The sequence below is a fragment of the Camelus ferus genome, chromosome 31, assembly GCF_009834535.1.
Source record: "Camelus ferus isolate YT-003-E chromosome 31, BCGSAC_Cfer_1.0, whole genome shotgun sequence".
Lineage (NCBI taxonomy): Eukaryota > Metazoa > Chordata > Mammalia > Artiodactyla > Camelidae > Camelus > Camelus ferus.
The window spans coordinates 9,409,600-9,428,684 of record NC_045726.1 but is presented as its reverse complement, the minus strand read 5'-3'; the positions used below and the strand labels follow the sequence as shown (position 1 = coordinate 9,428,684).

General features: G+C 36.6%; 1 protein-coding gene across 15 annotated transcripts in view; it reads left to right on the top strand.

Annotated features, from left to right (window-relative positions):
• The window catches only part of HMBOX1 (homeobox containing 1), a 135,804-nt gene that overhangs the window by 76,427 nt on the left and 40,292 nt on the right, over positions 1-19,085 (top strand). For all 15 annotated transcript variants that reach the window (XR_004316405.1, XM_032470952.1, XM_006181229.3 and 12 more), the window contains exons 5-6: positions 4,450-4,560; positions 14,757-14,910. Coding sequence is in view for 14 of the 15 variants with exons in the window: in XM_032470952.1 (XP_032326843.1) it covers positions 4,450-4,560; positions 14,757-14,910 (265 nt within the window). In the remaining variant the exon portion in view is untranslated. The remainder of the gene's footprint in view (positions 1-4,449; positions 4,561-14,756; positions 14,911-19,085) is intronic.

Genomic DNA, 19,085 nt, shown 5'->3' with positions numbered 1-19,085 from the left:
GAGATGATACCTGCTCTCAAGTAGAAAATTACTTGAAGCACGTTTCAGTTTTTCAACTGTGAAATGATCTAATTAAAAAGGATCTGATCATGAGGATTTTGTACTTTGTGGGTTGTAGATGACTTGTTCTTTTCATCAAAGTGACTTCAATTGTGTAAGTGAAAGAGGCTGAGAATCCAAACTGCAGGAATGAGGATTGGAGAGAAGATGAAGAGAATTTTAGGAAGAGAAAGTGATTGGATTTAGTAAGCATGTGAGAGTTGGGGGAAAGAATAGAACGGAAGATACAATTGAGATAGGGAACACAGGAAGAAGAGCAGATTTAAATGAAGAGGATAATGAATTATGTTTACTGTGTTGAAGACCTGTGGGAAATTCTCTTGAAGCTATCTAGCAGATCGTTTGAAACAAGAGTCTGGTGCTCTGTAAGTCATTGGTATTTAAATATTTTAAATCATGATTGTTGATAGTTGAGATGACCAAAGGAAGGGTGTGTTAGAGGGAAGGAAGATGCTTACAGATGGAATCCTGGGGCATTAACCTGTAAGGAGGTAGCAAAGCAATCCCTGAAGTCGACTGAAAAGTTATGTTGGAGAGTTGTATCCAGCATTCCAAGGATAAAGATGATGTGAGTGGTCAGTAGCATCACACTCCACAGGAAGTTGGAAGAAGAGACATTTAAATTTGTATAGTACTAGGGACCTTGACGAGAATGGGTTGTAGTGGAGAGCCCTCTAGTGGAAGGGAGCATGGCATTTGGGGAACTGGAAGAAGCCTGGTGGAGCTGAAGCTCAGAAAAGAATGTGAATGATACTGGCTGAAAGGCTTTTCCATCCTTCGAACACAACGTGATCGCTTTTCTTATCAGAAAGAAATTAATCAGGGTTCATTTTAGTCTCTCAATGTGTGAAGGTTATATGTAAATTTTTGTTTTCTTCTGCCCTGTGAAAGGTAGAAAAGAGCTTTTGAGGAGCTAAAACTTGTGGAGAATTGACTTTTTTCCAGCAGTGGAAAGTGAGGGGAGTTAGGAAAATTTTCTCCAAAGGAGAAGTGCCAAAGCTGACAGTAAAGATAGACTGCGGGGTCTATTGACACCCAGCTCAACTAAAGTTCCAGAGACATGGACCTGCCCCAGAAGGAAAAATGAAAGGAACCTCACTTATCAGCAAGCTGCTAACTAAGAAAAATCATTATAAAATATGTTATTTTCCATATTGAATTTATATATTATATAGTACCTTTTCTGGAAAAAACTACTTACCCTATTACTTTGTTTTCTATATTTATTATATGAAAACTGAGATTAAGTTTACAGGGAAGAAGTTCTTTATTTCCGCTTCTCACAAAAGATTAGATAGGAGAGTATTCTTTATTATCTTCTCTCCCTTTGTTTTATTAAATTAATAAATACACATAGAGAAAATTTGAAACAATATATATTAACAGTTAACATTGCTTACCCCAGAGTAGAACTGGCTAGGATAGGCTGAAATTAACATCTTTTTGCACTTCTTTTTTTGTTTAAGTTAATTACAATGTTTATAAAACAACCAATAAGTATGTAGTACTTATAGGGAAAGGCTGAAAATAAATTAATACATAATTGAAGAAAGATTGAGAAAATAATATAGAGATGTACAATGGAGGAGGAGTCTGCCCCTCTGAATTCAGATTGTGTATCTTTGACTGTATATAAGATTTGATTACTACACAAAACAGAATGTAGATTATGTGAAAAGATATGTATTCATTAAACTATATATTCTTTCATTTATATCATGGGCATCTTTTCATATCGATACATATCCATTCTTTTTTTTTAAACACCACATGGAAGTTTAAAAACTTTTTTGGGGAAACTTTTTTTTTACTGAAATATAACACATACAGAGGAAACTGTCTAGTTTAATGACTTTTACAAAGTGAAGACACACATGTAACCACCATCCAGATCAAAATCAAGAATGTTGGTCACTATATAAGCCTTTCTCATCCTGCCTCCAGTAATTAACCTCCCCCCTCCTAACCACAGATAATCACTATTCTGATTACCATCCATGTAGATAAATCGTGTCTGTTTTTTAACTTCATGTAAGTTGAATCATACAGTGTTATGTGTGGCTTTTTTATGTGTGTGTCTGACCTTTTTTGACTCATGTTTGTGGGACTTATCCATGTGGTTGTACACAGCAGTAGGTTTCCCCTTCTCTACTTGGTGCAGTTGTCTGTAGTAGGATGCATAAATACCACAGTTTACGCCTTCTCCTGTTGACGGGTGTTTGGGTTGTTTAATGCTTATTTAAACCTTCTCCTGCATGTCTTTTGAATACATTTCTTTGGAGTATGTACACATTTCTGTGCACTGTATACCAAGGGAAGAAATGGCTGGGTCGTATGGTATGCCTTTGTTCAGCTTTAGCAGACATCACCCAGTTGTTTCCCAAGAAGGCCCTGACATTTTACCCTTCCATCAGCAACATGAGAGCTTCACACACTCCATGCCCTGCCGACACTTGGAATTGATGGCTTTTGGTTGGTTGGTTTTGTTTTTTTGTTACTTGTTTTCATTACTCTTTTAGAACATTGGTTTTTAAAAGTGCCCAGTATTTTGTTTTATGAAAATGCCATGATTTAATCTCCTTTTGATGGGCTTTTGCCCTCTTCCCCAACTACAGAACAGCCAGAATCTGGACAGCTCTAGTATCTAGTAGGCTCTGTGGTTTGTTGTACGTGCAATCTGACTGGGAAAGTTTTAATACTGACAGTAACAGAGTCAATATATTCTCTCTTTCTTTTTTAAATAGCTCTTCCTCAGAATCCCAATGTTTTTGAGTAGTATGATACCAGTATAAGAATCCATGTAAAATAGTTTCTTTTTGTTGACATGAAAATCAATTTTGATTTCATGGTGGTAAATGGTTGTTTTCTTACTCTTCTTAAAAAGTGATGTAAAAAATAGTATAATGTCTGAAACCAGGTTTTTGGTGAACGCATTGCTAAACACAGCCAATTTAATTACACTGAATAATTTTCATTCTCTTAGAACAAGCATACAGTGATAGCTGCCAGCACCTGCATCACATAGATCTTCAGTCCATTGGAAAACTGCTGTGTGAATGACTTGAGAATATAATCCCTTTGGTTTTACAAAACTCTTTGAATTTCACCCTTTGAAAGTAGAAGGTGTTTCCAGTCAGACAACCATACTTTGCAGCCCAGTCTTTCTTCTAACAAAATTCCCCTCCCCCATTTTCTGAAAAAATTTTTTAATGTAGGTTTTTTAAAATACAAAACTCTAGGGGCTTGCTTTTAATGAGTTAAATGTGATCACCAGACCTCCTGCTGCTTCTCATGTTAAGGAGGTGTGATTACTTCAGGATAACCGGTCTTCCAGCTATGCAGTGCAGCTTTAAACAGGTGCTGGCACAGGTGGCATTGAGTGCTATCCAGTTACCAGAAGTAATTCCTTGGGAGAGTTTAGATACTGTTAACCCTCTATGTAGCTGAATGGTCTTTTGGAAAGTGCTTTATGGGCATATTAGACAGTTTTATACTTCCTATTATTCTTTGCTTTTGCTAGTTGCATGTTGAATTATTTATGTTTCAAGTGGCTATAATAACCAGAAGGAGCAGGTTATCCTCATGTTTGTAAGTTTTGGACTTTTTTTTTACTTTCACATGTGGAGGTTTTTTCCATTTCTAAGTAATTGCTGTCAGTAACTTCTTAGCTGTAAGAAACTCCTGAAAACTGAAACTGCTGAAAACTACTGCTTTCTATTCTGCTCTGTATTTTGATAAGTCTTTGTTAGAAGAACATCTTTACCTCTTGAGATTTCTTAAAAGGTCATGTTGTAGCATAACTCTAGAAGTCTTCCAACTGTTAGTTATCTGTGCTACTAACGAGTCTGCAAATGAATTAATAGATGAATTACCCTAAGTGAGTTAACAAATAACCCAGAAACCTTATTGAAGAGAGTATTTTCAATGACCTCTTTTTTCCCAGCCCCTAAATCTTTTTATCAGTATCAATAATGAATAGCAAAATGTGCTGGCTTGATTTTTTTTTTTAATTCTCAGTATCTCTTAAAACTTCTAATGTTCTAAACCAAGATGGTAGTTGAAGGAGCATAAATCAGATCAACGTCTGACAAATAACTATCACTTAGAAACCTCTTTATTTATCTCATATTCATGGACCTGGTTTAGAGATTAATTTAGAGACCACTTTCAAGTCTCGGTAAATAAAATGCTTTGACCTCTAATAGATCATTTCTGAATGTATCCTTGCAGTCAGCTTCTACAAAGAGGCCCAGTATTAAAAACCTTTGCTCAAGTTGCAGCTTCCTTATAGACTAACAGAGAATAAAGTACCCTGTAACCTAGAACTGACCCCTCATTAACTTCCCTGTAACTTCAGTACGCACAACAGCTATTTCTCTTTCTGCGCAGGTATCAGTCAGAGCCGGATCTCTCACTGGCTGTTACAGCAGGGATCAGACCTGAGTGAACAAAAGAAAAGAGCATTTTACCGATGGTATCAGCTCGAGAAGACGAACCCTGGTAAATATTCTTTCCTTTTTTTATTGTATCTGAAACAAAACAAATGTAACTAATTACTTTATTGAATCCACATGCTGATTTGTCTTTCCCCAAGGTAATTTCGTACTTCCCCAAGTAGTTTCGTTCCTTTATGCCAAAGAACATCAAGTCATTTTCACTGCTTCCTCCAAGGTTCCTCTTTGTTTCCAGGTTATATAACATTTCTAACCACAATTTGGAGGAAAGGTCACGATTGTCAGTGGCTGATTCTTTTCCCTCAACTATAGGTACACACATAAGATTCCATATCTAGTTTTGTGTGTGTGTCTGTCTTGTTTTGTTAGTAATACAAATTTAACACCTTTATTTTGTTCATTCTATACCATATCCATACCGTATCCAATGATTTCTGCTAATGATTTTCTGTTTCTAATTCTACTTCTGGGTCATGAATGTGTGTTTGGATTTTAGGATGAAGCTGCCCTGATGACTTCAGGAGCAGCGATAGGTTGGAATGTAGAATGAAATTTTAAAAAGAAAAGGTCACAAAAACCTTTGTGTCTGAAGTTGCCAGAAACAGGAAAGATTTATTGCAGGATACTTTTAACAGGTGGTATATAGAGTAAAATCCAAAGTTGTGTGACAGACTGTCTCAGGGTACACGTTACACAGACTGGTGGCAGTGAGATCAGTACCAGTTTAACCTTGTGGTAGAGCTGCCTTCTACCACTCCAGCATTAAAGCCTTTGCTTATAGGCTAAATCACGAGTTGGAATATTGTGTATTGAAGACTTTTAGCTAATAATAGTATTGGTTCTGAGGTGGAGATAAAGTTATAGAGACACATTTTTGTGTATGTGTCTGTGGTAAGATCTTTTTTTAAAGATCACTTTTTTTTTTTTTTAATTTGAAAGGCTCATGCAGGGCAAGACAGAACCGACCATATCAACCTCTCTGCAATGAATTTTTTGTGTTTAATCTACCCAGTGCCCCATTTTCTATATTGAAATGTTTCAGATGTACAGAAAAGTTGAAAGACCAACACAGCTAACCTGTTTACCCTCTTCTTAGATACAACAGTTGTTAACATTTTGCTATATTTGCTTTATCCCTATAAAAAAAAGAATAAATTTTAAAATGTATTTTCATATATACAAACACACACTCCTTCTTGCTCTTTAGCATTCATCTCCTGAAAAAAGAGTGATTGCCTACATAGCTACTGTCCCCTTTATCACATCTAAGAGAAGTAATTATAATTCCATTGTATCACCTAATATTCATGTTCACATTTCTTTAGTTATAGCTTTTTTAAATTAGTTTTTTAAAATTGAAGTATAGTTGATTTACAATATTGTATTAGTTTCAGGTATACAGCAAAGTGATTCAATTATATATATTTTCAGATTATTTTCCATTATAGGTTATTACAAGATACTGAGTTTAGTTCCTTATGCTGCACAGTAAATCCTTGTTGCTTATCTATTTCATGTATAGTAGTTTGTATCTGTTAATTCCATACTCCTAATTTATTAGCTATTTTTTATTAAATAGTATGTGATTTAGGTTGACAAATTAGAAGTTGTTATGTCTCTTTAGACTTTTGGGGGGGGGTAATTGGGTTTGTTTGTTTGTTTTATGGAGGTGCTGGGGATTGAACCCAGGACCTTGTGCATGATGCTAGGCATGCGCTGTAACACTGAGCTATACTGTCCCCCATTATGTCTCTTTTGACTTTTAGATCTAGCCACTTAAACTTTTTTTCATGACATAAACTTTTTAAACCATCTAATCTTACATAATGTCCCACATTCTGGGCTTTTCTATTTCCTCTTAGTGTCAGCTAACTTATTCTTCTGTAGCCCCTGTATTTCATATAAACTGGAAGTTAGGATTAGAGGCTTGCTTAGATTCAGGTTAAACTATTTTGGCAAGAATACGTCATAGATAGTTTAGGGAGGACATTTATTAATGGCTGCAATTAACTTTGAAATTCATCAAAATAAAATGGATAGGGAGATGAATATATGATTAAGTATAGTAAATTATTAGATTGTATGGGTGCATATTTTCACTGTAAAATTCTTTTATTATTGCTGTATGTTTGGAAATTTTCACAATAATACACTAGGGCAGAACACTTTGTAGGTAATGTTTAATGTGTTACCATGTACCAAGAGGCATCTTGTCAGGTTGTAGCACTGTTCATTTGCTAAGTTTGATTATTTGTTAAAGTAGTGGCCTCCAGATCCTGATTTTGAAGTTTGTAAATAATCTTTAGGGCATTGTTTTGCCACTGGATAAATAGCCTTTTCTGCAACAACCTTTTGCCAGTGGTCTTAGCATCCATTGATCATGCTCACCTGAATCAATTATCCCAGTGGGGGTTTTCAAAATGGTGATACTGCAATGTAACATTCCTTCAATATTTAATAGCTGGTAGTTTTTCTACAAAGAAGAACTTTCAGGCAAAAGAGAATGTGACAATGAATGTATGTATGTTCATGTATAACTGAAAAATTGTGCTCTATGCTGGAATTTGACACAACATTGTAAAAAGACTATAACTTAATAAAAAAATGTTTAAAAAATAATCAAAGAGGAAAAAAAAGAAGAACTTTCATTTTTAGATACTTTTCTAATGATACCTAGATATACAGGCAAGCTTCTCAAAATACTGACTCTCTTGTTGCCGCCATTAGTTAAATGTTCTAAAGCAGCACAGTTCAGTAGAAGTATAATGTGAATGACACATGTAATTTAAAAGTATCTAGTAGCCACATTTTAAAAAGAAGAAATAGCTAAAATTAATTTTGATACTATATCTATGTATGTATTATGACTTATTATGACTTCAACATTTAATATATACTTTAAAAAGTTATTGAGATCTTCCTTTCTCTCTCCCTTCTTCTTTTCTTTCTTCCTTCCTTCCTTCCATACTGATTCTTTGAAATCTAATATGTATTTTACACTTAAAGCACTTGTCACCTCCAATCAGCTATATTTGAAGTGTTCACTAGCCACATGTGAATAGTGGCTGCCATATAGGACAGTGCAGCCTAAAGAAGGCTCATGTAGAGGCAATACTTCTATCTCAGCTCTAAGCAGCCTTCCCAAAGACATCACTTCTCCTGTGATTCACAGCAGAGCAGATGGAAAGGGACAAAAACTTGGCACTTGGTCTGTTTAACAGAGCAGCTTAGGCAGTGATAGCGAGGGTTGGGCTAGGTAGATAAGGAACTGTGCCCAGGGGTTTCATAAACCTGATCATATGCCAGCAGTTGGCTACCAGGAGGGTATCCAAGGGATTGACAAGATGTTCCAAAATATATATGGCAGAGCACTGAAGAATTTGGAGGAGAAACACTAGTCAACTATGTCAGGCAGTCAGCCTCTATAAGAGAAGGGATTTTTGTCTCTTGGATTTGGCATTTAGATTAGTGCCTGACATAGAACCTAATCATAGCTGGTAGCGCTAAATTCCCACACTGGATTTCACGGTTCAGCTTCAGTCTCAGGTAGGAACTCAGATACCGGGAAGAGGGATTCACTGGAAACAAGAAGGCAGACTCTCTGATCAGCATTGTTGCAGCTGATCTGATAGCACTGCCAACTGTGGAATACTTCTGCTGGAATCCAGTTTTTAGCATTAGGGTGATATATTGTTCTTCTGAAGCTGTTTTTGTTGTTGTTGTTGTTTTATTTTTGTTTTTAATCTTATTTCCTATTTCAGTTTATCTTGATGTCAGAGCTGGGCTTGCCCACCATTAGGAAATTGGAGGAAGATGGAAATAAAGCATTGAAATAGGAAAAATGGGAAGGGACTAACAGCATTCATCCAGCTGTTTATTAGCAGCTGTTTTTTTTTTTTTTTTTAAGGGTATAGTGCCTCCTTCTAAGAATGAGTTCCCCTAGTTGTATGCATTTGTTTTTCAGTGAAGTTGCATTACTAACTGTCCCCCTCTTAAAGGACTTCCTGTTTTTGAGAATCAAATCCACTCTAGTTCTGAGTTCTTTCTAGTTTTCTAGTCCAGTTCTTTATAGTTTAGTTTCTAGTTTTCTGTAGGACGTAATTTAAAGTTAACTGAAGAGAAGAGGATAAGTTCATAATTGTCAGTTGGTAGTTTTCATTGCATCAACAGTAATTGGGTATTGCCAATTGAAGTTTAACTTTTTAAATTTTTCTTTGCACTTTCACCTTTATTATAAGAGCTAATAGGGTATAGAATTTTTTCTAGATAAATGCAGTTTTATTTTGTTGACTTTAAAATAACCTTTGATTTTAGCTAAAGAAGTGTATTCTTATTCCATGGACACTTTGGAACTATTGTAAAATAATAGTTCAAAATTAATTTTGTGTGATAAGATGAACTAAAAGTACACTAGCATCTAAGAATAGCTTATCCGCTGTCTGGTCAATAGTTGCTTGTAGTACATGAGAATCTTCTTTGTAAGTCATTGCAGAGCTGATTGGAATCCAACTAAGTGTCCCTCAGTCAAGAATGGTTAAGTGAGTTGCAGTGTGCCTGCACAGTGGGGTACTGTGGGGCCACACAGCTGCTGCTCCTTGGAGGCAGCTTTATATGGATTGAATTTATATGCGGCAGCATCAAATTAATAAGTGAATACAGTAAGGTACAAAACAGTGGATGTAGTATATTGCCATTTATATTGGAGGAACACACACACACAAATAAATTATGTAAACATAGACCATCCCGGGAGGGTGTGGTAGGAACTGAGAAGAACAGCTCTGTGGAGGGGAACTGAGAAAATGAGGACAGGAGTGGCAGGGAGACTGGTGACTGCATGACCTTTTTGTGTCTTTCTAAATTTTGTGCCACATACTTGTGCTGTATATTCCAAAAATACAAACAAAGTGTGATGAAAAGGAGAGAGGAGGGAGGCACTGAGGGAGAGAGACAAAAAAGAAATTAATCTACCTTGTTAACAGCTTTCAAGATATGAAAAACTGAAGAACCTAGGTTCGCATAGTTCAGACCTGCGTTTAAGAGGCAGTTAGGTAGAAAATAAGATGTCAGTGATTTTTATTGATAGTTCTTTTATTTCATACTTTTTCTCTGTCCAGGACAGATAGCTCATCAGAAGAAATGTAAATGGTACCATCCCTGTGCAAATATTCTGAGAAAAAAATGCAAAATTAAGGACAGTCACACATGAAAAATTGCTTTTTTTTCCTCTAAATTTAAGCATTTAGAAAACAAACAAAAAATGTACATTCTTGTGCCTTTATTCCTGGGCTCAGAGCATTTCACTCTGTATACATTGATTGAGTTCTTCTCTTTTTCAACCTCTTCACTCTAGATCCATTTGATCAGGTTTTTTTAGTGGCTCTTTTAGTGGACTCAGCAAGAAAAATAACAGAGTGGATATTTAAGTTATTTTTTACTGATAATCCTATAGATACAGGGTAGTTCTCTGATAAACGGACCAGTCATCAGAATTTCCCAGCAAAACCCAGAGCCTGCCAAGGCGTGTGAGTATAAAAAGCTGATGGAAACTGATCAAATACGTTTTATCTTATTTCTTATGAAAACATTTACAAGAAAATGTCTGTTTCTTTTAAAAGCAGTGAGTACTAAATTCAGCATGGTTGACATCAAAAGCCCCTTTATTTAATCAAATTAAGCTCAACAGTCCTTTCCCTTGTCTAATTTAAACATTACTATAGCAGACAGGGTTTGATGAGTTCTTCTTGGCTCATGGCAGTGATTCTGCATATTTCTAAATTAAACAATTAAATAAAGTTTGCCAAGAGGCTTATGCAGCAAGCATATGAAGTAAATTTGGAGATCAGAAGTAATGCCTCCTCCCTTCACTGTTGCGGAGTATTAGAGCCTCAGGGAAATTATGTGTATGACATGAGGAAGATGAAAAATTACTTTTGGAGAAGCTAGTTTCCATGAATGGAGCAGTAATAACATGCTTGTTGTCATTCTTTTATTAGCTGATTGGCAAAGGCTCAGCCATAAGTAACCCTGATAAGCAAGAAAATGATTATCTATGCAAAGAGAACATTTACCAAAATGTTAAAATCTTTTGATAAGTTAGGAAGAGTTTTTTTTTTCTCTCTCTTGGGTTTAGATTTGCCAGATAAATCTGTAAAATTTTGTCTTAATGGGAGCATAGATAAAATGTGGAGGGAAAAATGTTTCTGTTGAGAACACAGGGAACATGCTTCCTATAGGGAAAAACATAAACTTAGCCAACCCAGAATGCCTGTGATTTACTTCAGAGGGATTTAAAGTCTTACATACATTGTTCCTACATCCTAATATCTTTGTATTTTTCCATCAAAGTCAATAATTTTGAACCCATTCTTGGGCTATTCATTGCTCTCCATTCGTTCAACCAAAGCAAGAAGAACCTAGGTTTCTGGAACAAATATGTGTGTGTTGGAGTGTCTCCAGAGTGCTTCTTGTGCTAATTTTAAGGGCTGCTGCATTGAAAAAGAAAAAACAAGGAAAAAACCCTCAGAAGTAATGTGATAATATTATGTTTCAAATTAAGTATGTTTACAAGTTTAAAATTATTCAGTTTCCACCTTCTGTGTATGAATTGCTTTGATTTCTTTTAAACTAACCTGACCACTATGTACTTCTCTCTCTTCTTTTTGTCCTCCTTTTTCTCTCTCCCTTCTTTTTTTCCTTCCTGATCAATTTTTTTTTCCATCTAAATTTCCTTTTTATAGAGCACTTGGATAGTACAGAATGCTGTAAAGAAGCGTAGTTACATTACCAATAAGCCCTAATACCAGGAAAGAATCATTATTACCAGTTGGCTTTTTTTCTTCAGCCTCATGGCTCAGTTAAGATTCTTTGTATTCTTTGTGCCCACTGAAGACTCTAGAAAGCATGCCGTAGTTCTAGGTGTGGCCTGCTAGTTGGAACTCACTGACCTGTTTCTCATCCTCCACCCACTGAAGCCCTGAAGCTCTCTATCCTTTTATTAGAGCCAGACCTGGGATGAGAGGACCTGCTGCCTTACCCAGTTCCCTTCTCCTTATGTCTTTGTCAGCCATGGTGGCGAGTTTGGCTCCGTTTTAGACCTTTTAACATGGCTGTAGAACAAAGTTTATATACTCTAACTTAGATTCTAGAGCCCTCGTTGTACTTAAATCCTGCTTGCATTCAGAAAAGTACCAAAACGAGGACTTTGAAGCCCTCCAGCACCGTAGTTCCTTCTTACGCCTAAACTTTGTTAACTTTTAATTGGGCTCAGACCTAATCACCAAGTTATTTTGGCAGAATGGAACCCTCCTTCTTGAACTATCTAAAGAAGAGTTTCAGTTTAGTGTTTCATAGTGTGTAGGTCAGGAATTTTTTAAACCAGGGGTCAGTAAACTTCCTGTGAAGGCCCAGATAGTAAATATTTTAAGCTTTGCAAGGTGTGTGGTCTCTGTCTCAGCTACTCAACTCTCACATTATAGTACAAAAAGGAGACACTATGTAAATGAACAAGTGTGGCTGTGTGCCAGTAAAACTTTAGCTAAACTGTGGCAGCAAGCCAGAGTGTACCACACATTGTAAACCGTTAGTCTCTAATGTCTTATAAGGTGCCATTTGAGGAAGAAGTCAGATATTTACTTTACATCACACACAACAGGAAATCATATCTCTATCACGAGTTTACACAAAAATGAAAACTGTAAAAATATTCTGAATAATACAAAATGCATTGACCATAAAAGAACAGATTAACAGATCTGACCACACAAAAATTAAGATCACAAAGCACACCATAAATAAAAAGAATAACGACAAACTGGAAAGAAATAGTTACAGTCTATAGGACTAGCAGTTGGTGTGGTATTTCTACACCAATAAGAGGAATAACTCAAATGAAAAAAATGACAAAAAGTATGAATTCACAAAAGCAGATTATAATGGGCAGTAAACAGGAAAAGATGCTCATTCTTACTGAAATCTTTATATTAAAGATAATTTTTTTCCCTGCCAAATAAATTTATAAATGTGAATAATTAGTAACACAGTACTCGGTGTGTTGGGAAATCGGGGAAATTAAAAACTGGAGATGGCTGTGATGTTTTATATTAGTTCTGTATTATTGTGCAACAAATTATCCCACAGCTTAGCAGCTGAAAACAACAAACATTTATTATCTCACAGTTTCTGTGGGTCAGGAATTCAGGAGCGGCTTAGCTAGGGTGGTCCTAGCTCAGAGTTCTCATGAAATTGTAGTCGAGCTGTCAGCCAGGACTGTGGTCAGCAGGGCAAGACAGTCTGCTTCTAAGGTCACTCCCATGAGTTTTGGCAGGTCCCCAGTTCCTTCCTGCCTGTTGGCCAGAGACATCAGGTCTACCACATGGGCCTTGCCTGAGTGTTGGCTTCCTGAGTGTTCTTAGAACATGGCCGCTAGTTTTCCCCTGAGCAAGTGATCCCAGAGCCAGAGCAACGACACAGACGCCACAGTGTATTGTGCAGTCTAGTCCTGGAAGTGGCATGCCGTCACTTGTGCCATACATTATTGGTCACGCAAACTAATCCTGGTACAATGGGGTGAATACCGGGAGGTGAGGGTCCTTAGGTGCCACCTGGGAAGCTGGCTACTGCACAACGGTATTGGGACTGCATTTCTAGCGCCTTTTTTCTGTCAGCTGGCTTCTTGCAGTTCTCCACATGGTGTCTGCTGCAGCTAGATGTCCCAAGTGGCTTTTTTCCTCAAATGTCTTTGGCAGGAGCACCTGGGGGCAGGCTGGGCACCTTTCACTCCATGTGGCTAGCTTTGGCTTCCTTCACAACATCATGGCCTCAGGTTAGTCAATACGTCTTATGTGGCAACTGGCTTCCCCCTGAGCCAGCATTCCAGAATATCTAGTCAGAAGCTGCAAAGTTTCTTGTGACCTAGCCTTGAACCATTTCCATTTTCTGTTGTAAAAAACATGTCACAGGACCAGCCCAGATTCAAGGCGGTGATTGCCAGGAGGTGTGACTTATTGTGAAGGGCCATCCTGGGAACCTATCCCAGGAAGTTATGCTTAGGAGAGATGGTGCTGGCTTACTCTGAAGTGGTAGCAGTAAAGGTAATATAAATTGGTCTGATTCTAGATATATTTTGAAGATAAAATTGACAGGATTTGCCTGTGAATTAGATATATAATATGTGGGAAAAATAGCAAAGTCAAAGATGAATCTGAGATTTTTGAGCTGAGCAATTTGAAGAATAGGGAGCCATTTACTCAGATGGGAAAGACTGCAGGACAGTAGGTTTGGAGAGGAAAATCAGGATTGGTTAAAATATTGGACATCTGTATAAAACAATGCATGTAAAGATGTAGCCATTAAGGGGAGATCAACAAACAGATCTGTATGTAGTAAAGTAGAACCACCACCCCTGTACTAATTGCAAGGTACAATAAAGAAAGTATAATTCCTGTTATGAAGAAAGAAATGTGTACGTACGTGCGTGATCATCAGTTCAGGTTGAGAAAAGGCTAGTCGGAATTAGTAAAGTATCTCAATTATACATTTTTTTCATTAGTTTTATTATGTTCAAGAGGTAAAAACAGTACAGTAGTGACGGGTAGTAGACTTGTGGAGATCTGATTGAGTTAATAGACTAAAGGCATATCAAATAACATCTTTTTTTGATGCTGTATTTGACTTTTTTTCTTAAAAGGAGTTTGCAGTAATTAGGGTTATTTAAAATTTATCCCCTACTTGTATATATTCTTTAAAGGGCTCTGTTTTCTCAATAACAAGAAGTCTTTTGAGTGGTAATGGAAGATTCTGAACATATTATAGTATATATTGCTCAGAAAGATTAAAACTATCAAATAGGAATTTCAAGAGCGATTTTTCAGAGGAAAATAATCTGATTAAGTTGTCACTGGGCCAAATACCGTAGTTCCCTTTTCCCCTGAAGAGAGAGATTTTGAGCTTTGCTTCAAAAATTGACATAAACAAAGATAAAAAGACAAACGATAGACTGAAAAGAAAATGACATTTAAAATTTTTAATGATGGACTTTTTAAGAAAGAGTTTTTGTTTCTTTGAATTTTTACTTTGGTCGAATAATTTTTTTTTAAATGTAAACATCAAGTGTATTGGGCCTGCAAATTTCAATGGAGGGACAAAAGTTTATTGTTTATTTCATATATATTTCATATATATCTGTAATGTTGATTTTAGTAAATTGTGGGATATTTGCCAAAAATGTCTTGTTTATTGTAGGGGCTACGCTAAGTATGAGACCAGCCCCCATTCCAATAGAGGACCCGGAATGGAGACAAACGCCTCCCCCGGTCTCAGCCACATCTGGTACCTTCCGACTTCGACGAGGGAGTCGATTTACCTGGAGAAAGGAGTGCTTGGCTGTCATGGAAAGGTAAGTGTCTCCTTTTCCTAGGAGCAATCTCCCAAACTTAGGAAAGAGAAACTTTGGATAGATTTGGACAGTCTTCATTTCAAACAGGTAATTTGAGACCTAGGTTCTATCTCTAAAAGTGTTTTGGAGCATTATAAATGCTGTGTTATTGAAATAAGATGATCTCACCATTGAGAATTCAGAAGACTGGAGTTAGCATCTATCAATATAGTTGAATAGCATCCTCAGTAATTTAAGAAACTTTAGGAGAATTTTTTTGTTTAGATCTTTGTGTTAGATTTCAGAAGAACTCTTTGAAGTCTTATTTTCATAAAAAATATTGAGTAATTATGTAGGAGGCCACTAAGACTTAACTTTCTATGATAAAGAGAATGACCTAAAAGAGCTTAGTCCCAAAGGTTAGAAGCACTAGTTTTTGACTTTGATTTTATAGCTTCTAACACCAGTACCTGATCCATAGTAGGTACTTAGTGCTTTTTAAACTTGAATTTGACCTTAGCTTCAGTCTTCCCATTTGAGATGGTATAAATTAATTAAATGTGGTTATGGAATATTCAGTATATTTAGGGTGGATCCCACAGTATAATTATCCTTTTAGTCTAGTACCTATAAGTAATGGTTACAGAATTTTGATGGAGAGTTTTATATGCAATAAGGTAACAATTTTCTATTAGAAAAGTATTTACATCATAAGATTAAATGTAGAGAAAGAATATATTAGGCAGAGGTGAAAACAATTGAAAATAACAGATATCCGGGAAAAAACTGAAGGAAAAAACAACCTAACCCAGTTACTGACTGAACATAGAGATGACAGAGTAAAAAGTGTCAAAGAGAGTTTAGCACTGGAGATGCTCAAAGAGCTTTCCCCTAGGAGACAACATCTGTACCGTTAGAAAATAGACTGACTTCAGGCAAATCATTCAACACCTCTTAACTCCAATTGCTATATCTATAAAAAGAAGAGTTAAGTAAAAAGTCAGAGTCCTACAGACTTAGGATTCAGTCCTAGTTTCACCCTATGTTAATCTGTGGGAATTTCAGTTTTCTGTAACATGAAGATGGCGAGAAGAGTTACGAGAGTTACGTAAGGTGATCGGTGTAAAGCGCACAGTAGCCTTTGTCGTAACCAGAATTGAGCAAATGTTCCTCTTCTGCTGGAATTCCTTCCACTTAGAGCTTTGACTGTGAAGTCAGCCCAAGATTTCTATGTTAGGAAATTTCAGCTGGAAAGGGAAATTTAGCAGTCATCAATACAGTAGGTACAGTTAAAGCCATGAATACTAATGTACCCTGTTTAAGTCTGTCTCTTCTGTTTCCATGTTTTTGCTTATACTGTTCCTGCATTTTTTGCAGCTAATCATAGCTGGAGAAAAACTTAAAACCCTTCTGTCTGATCTCATTTTAAATACATGACCGTGAACCTCAAGTGGGTCTTTAACTGTGCCAGACGGTCATACTATACCTTCCTGGTTCATTCTTTCCCACTCTCCTGAACAATTATTTCACACTTTGTGCTCTTTGCAAACCCCCATCCTCATTCTTATGATGATCTTACTTCCTAAATAAGGAAAATGAAGTGCTCAAAGGAGAATGTCACTGACTACCCACCTGTTAGCAGGGTAACACACGCCTCTTACCATCCCCGAAGCACTTCAGTAATATTCCCTAGCACGTATCTCAGTGGTGCCTGGCTTACAGTAGATGTAGATAGATAGATAGACAGACAGACGGACACACAGCCAGGAAGAAAGAAAGAAACCAACCAACCCACCCCTTATTAGGCCTTTTGCACTTCCCTGACCTCATCACATTGTCTGTACCACGTATTTAACTTTTAAAATATCCAGTTCCAGAAACATTTATTGTCACAAAGAGTAATATTGTATGATTCCCTTTATAAGAAATAACCAGAATAGGCAAAACTATAGGGACAGAAAGTAGACATGTGGTTTCCTAGGGCTGGAGAGGCTGGGGATGTTGGAGGAGAGGGAATAAAGGGTATAGAATGTTGGGTTTCTTTATGGGGTGATGGAAATTTCTAAAATTGTGATAATGCCCACACAACTCTGTGAATATACTAAAAGCTATTGAATTGTACAATTTAAATGGGTGATTTTTTTTTTTGGTATGTGAATTTTATCTCGTTATAGGTGTTTTTAAAAAGAAATGTTTGTTTAGTACAGTATTAGGGGGTTCACATGTATTTATAGTCCACGTTTAAGCCTCACTGCGCTCTTGGTTTCTCCTTTTCCTCATGAGGCAGCCAAGGCTGAACACCTTCCCAAGGCCACAGACGCGATTAGTGGCCCAACCATGTGTAGGCCTTTAGACAGTGCTAACCATGGACGTGAGTTCTCCTTGTTAACCAAGAGGAATGTATTTTTATTTGGGTGTACACTGATTGTTTTTAATATATGGACTTGGCCTTGGTTAACTCTGAAGTCTGATGCCACTAGATTAGCGTGTGATGCAACCTTCTATTTGCTAAAGAGCAAATGGAGATTATAAAGAGAAAAGATAAAACAAAAATGAAAAAAATGATAATTGTTGAAGCTGACACTAAGTACATGGAGGTTCATGGGTATATTATACTTGTGCAGGTTTGAAATTTTCCGTAATTAAAAAGATTATTGTTTTTATTTAAATGAGACTTGACTAGATTTTAATAGATAAAAATAGAATTAGATACTGACTAATATTTATTCATTCAGTCATTTATTTATAGATGTGTTACGGGCTAGCACTGAGCTAGGCTACCTCAAGTAGTGTACATACTCACAAGGGGAAGAACACCATCTGGATCCTATGTCTGAAATACCTGCATGTACACATAATGGAACAGAATACCCAAGTGGGATTTTTATTCAGGAAACCTAACCGTCCTTTTGTTCCTTCATTCAACAAAGTAATTGCTAGGTATGAGGCAAAGTGCTAGGGACAGAGAGAATGGATGCATCTGAGGGTGAAGAAGTAAAGCGTGATGAACCGAGGAGGCCTGAAGATGCTCAGAGCGCTTTCTTCTGGGAGACAGCATCTGTACCATTAGAGTTCATGGTCTAAGTTTTAGATGCTTTATGGCCTAGAAGCAAAGCTTCTGATGTACTCTTTCCTTTTAACCTTTCTGCCATTTGGGCTGGGTATTCTCTTAGCTTTAGAAACAGGTGTGTCTTTGGAGTGTTGGGATATTTGACTGGGACACCAAAGATTAAGACCTGGCTGTTGTATCTATTCTGGTCTCAAGAGAGAAAGGTGAAAGAAACCTTCAAATCTCCTTATATTGGTTTTTCAGCCCCATTAAGTAAGACAGAAAGAGAATCAACAACTTGGAAAAGGCTTTGACTAGATACAGGAATGAATAAAGGCCCCTAGCTGTGACAGGTAGAAGCAACAGAATATAATGGTTACGAGTGCCCGCTTTACAGCTAGATTTAAATATATACTTTACTTATTGCTGTTATTTTTGGTCAAAGTAGCTGAATAATGAGTCCGTATCTGGATGTGTCCAGGAAAATGAAGGGAAAAGGAATATCTCTGTGTTTGTCATTAAAACGGTTGCATGTTTTTTTAAATGGAAGCAGAACACCTGTAGTATGTTTTTTGTTCCTCTTAGATTTCTTTTCGTGTTCATCTTCTGTGAACTATTATAAAACAAAATTGTTATTAAAGCCCAGAACCTTCTGAAATTATAAGGAAAACATCTTTTATTGTTGTTTTAACCTTTGTCAATCTTCAAAACAACTTTAAAAAATTAACCCAAATTATTCTCCCCAACAAGCAAAGATTCAGTGTTAAAAATTTCAGCTTAAGAGTCTCTTTCCCCCAAATTTAAGCATCTAAAAATAGTTTCTTAGGATGGAAGTGCCTCTTTATGAACAAAAATAACTTCACAACCACAGTACTATAACAAACCAGAATTAAATCATAGCTCTAAATTTGGTGTCACTGCTATTAAGCTGACATGTTGTACAGTCTGAATATGTAATGTGAATAAGAGACATGGATCTAGTACACAAATGCATTTTATATAAGTGTATCGTACATCCTGGAAAAAACAGCATAGAAGAGACAAATCTGTTTGTTAACAGTGTTTCTAGAATGCTGCTTGAGGTTTCTGTAATTTAATTCTCTTGGTATTTACTGCATTTTGGAATTCTTCCCAGGACAGTTTACTA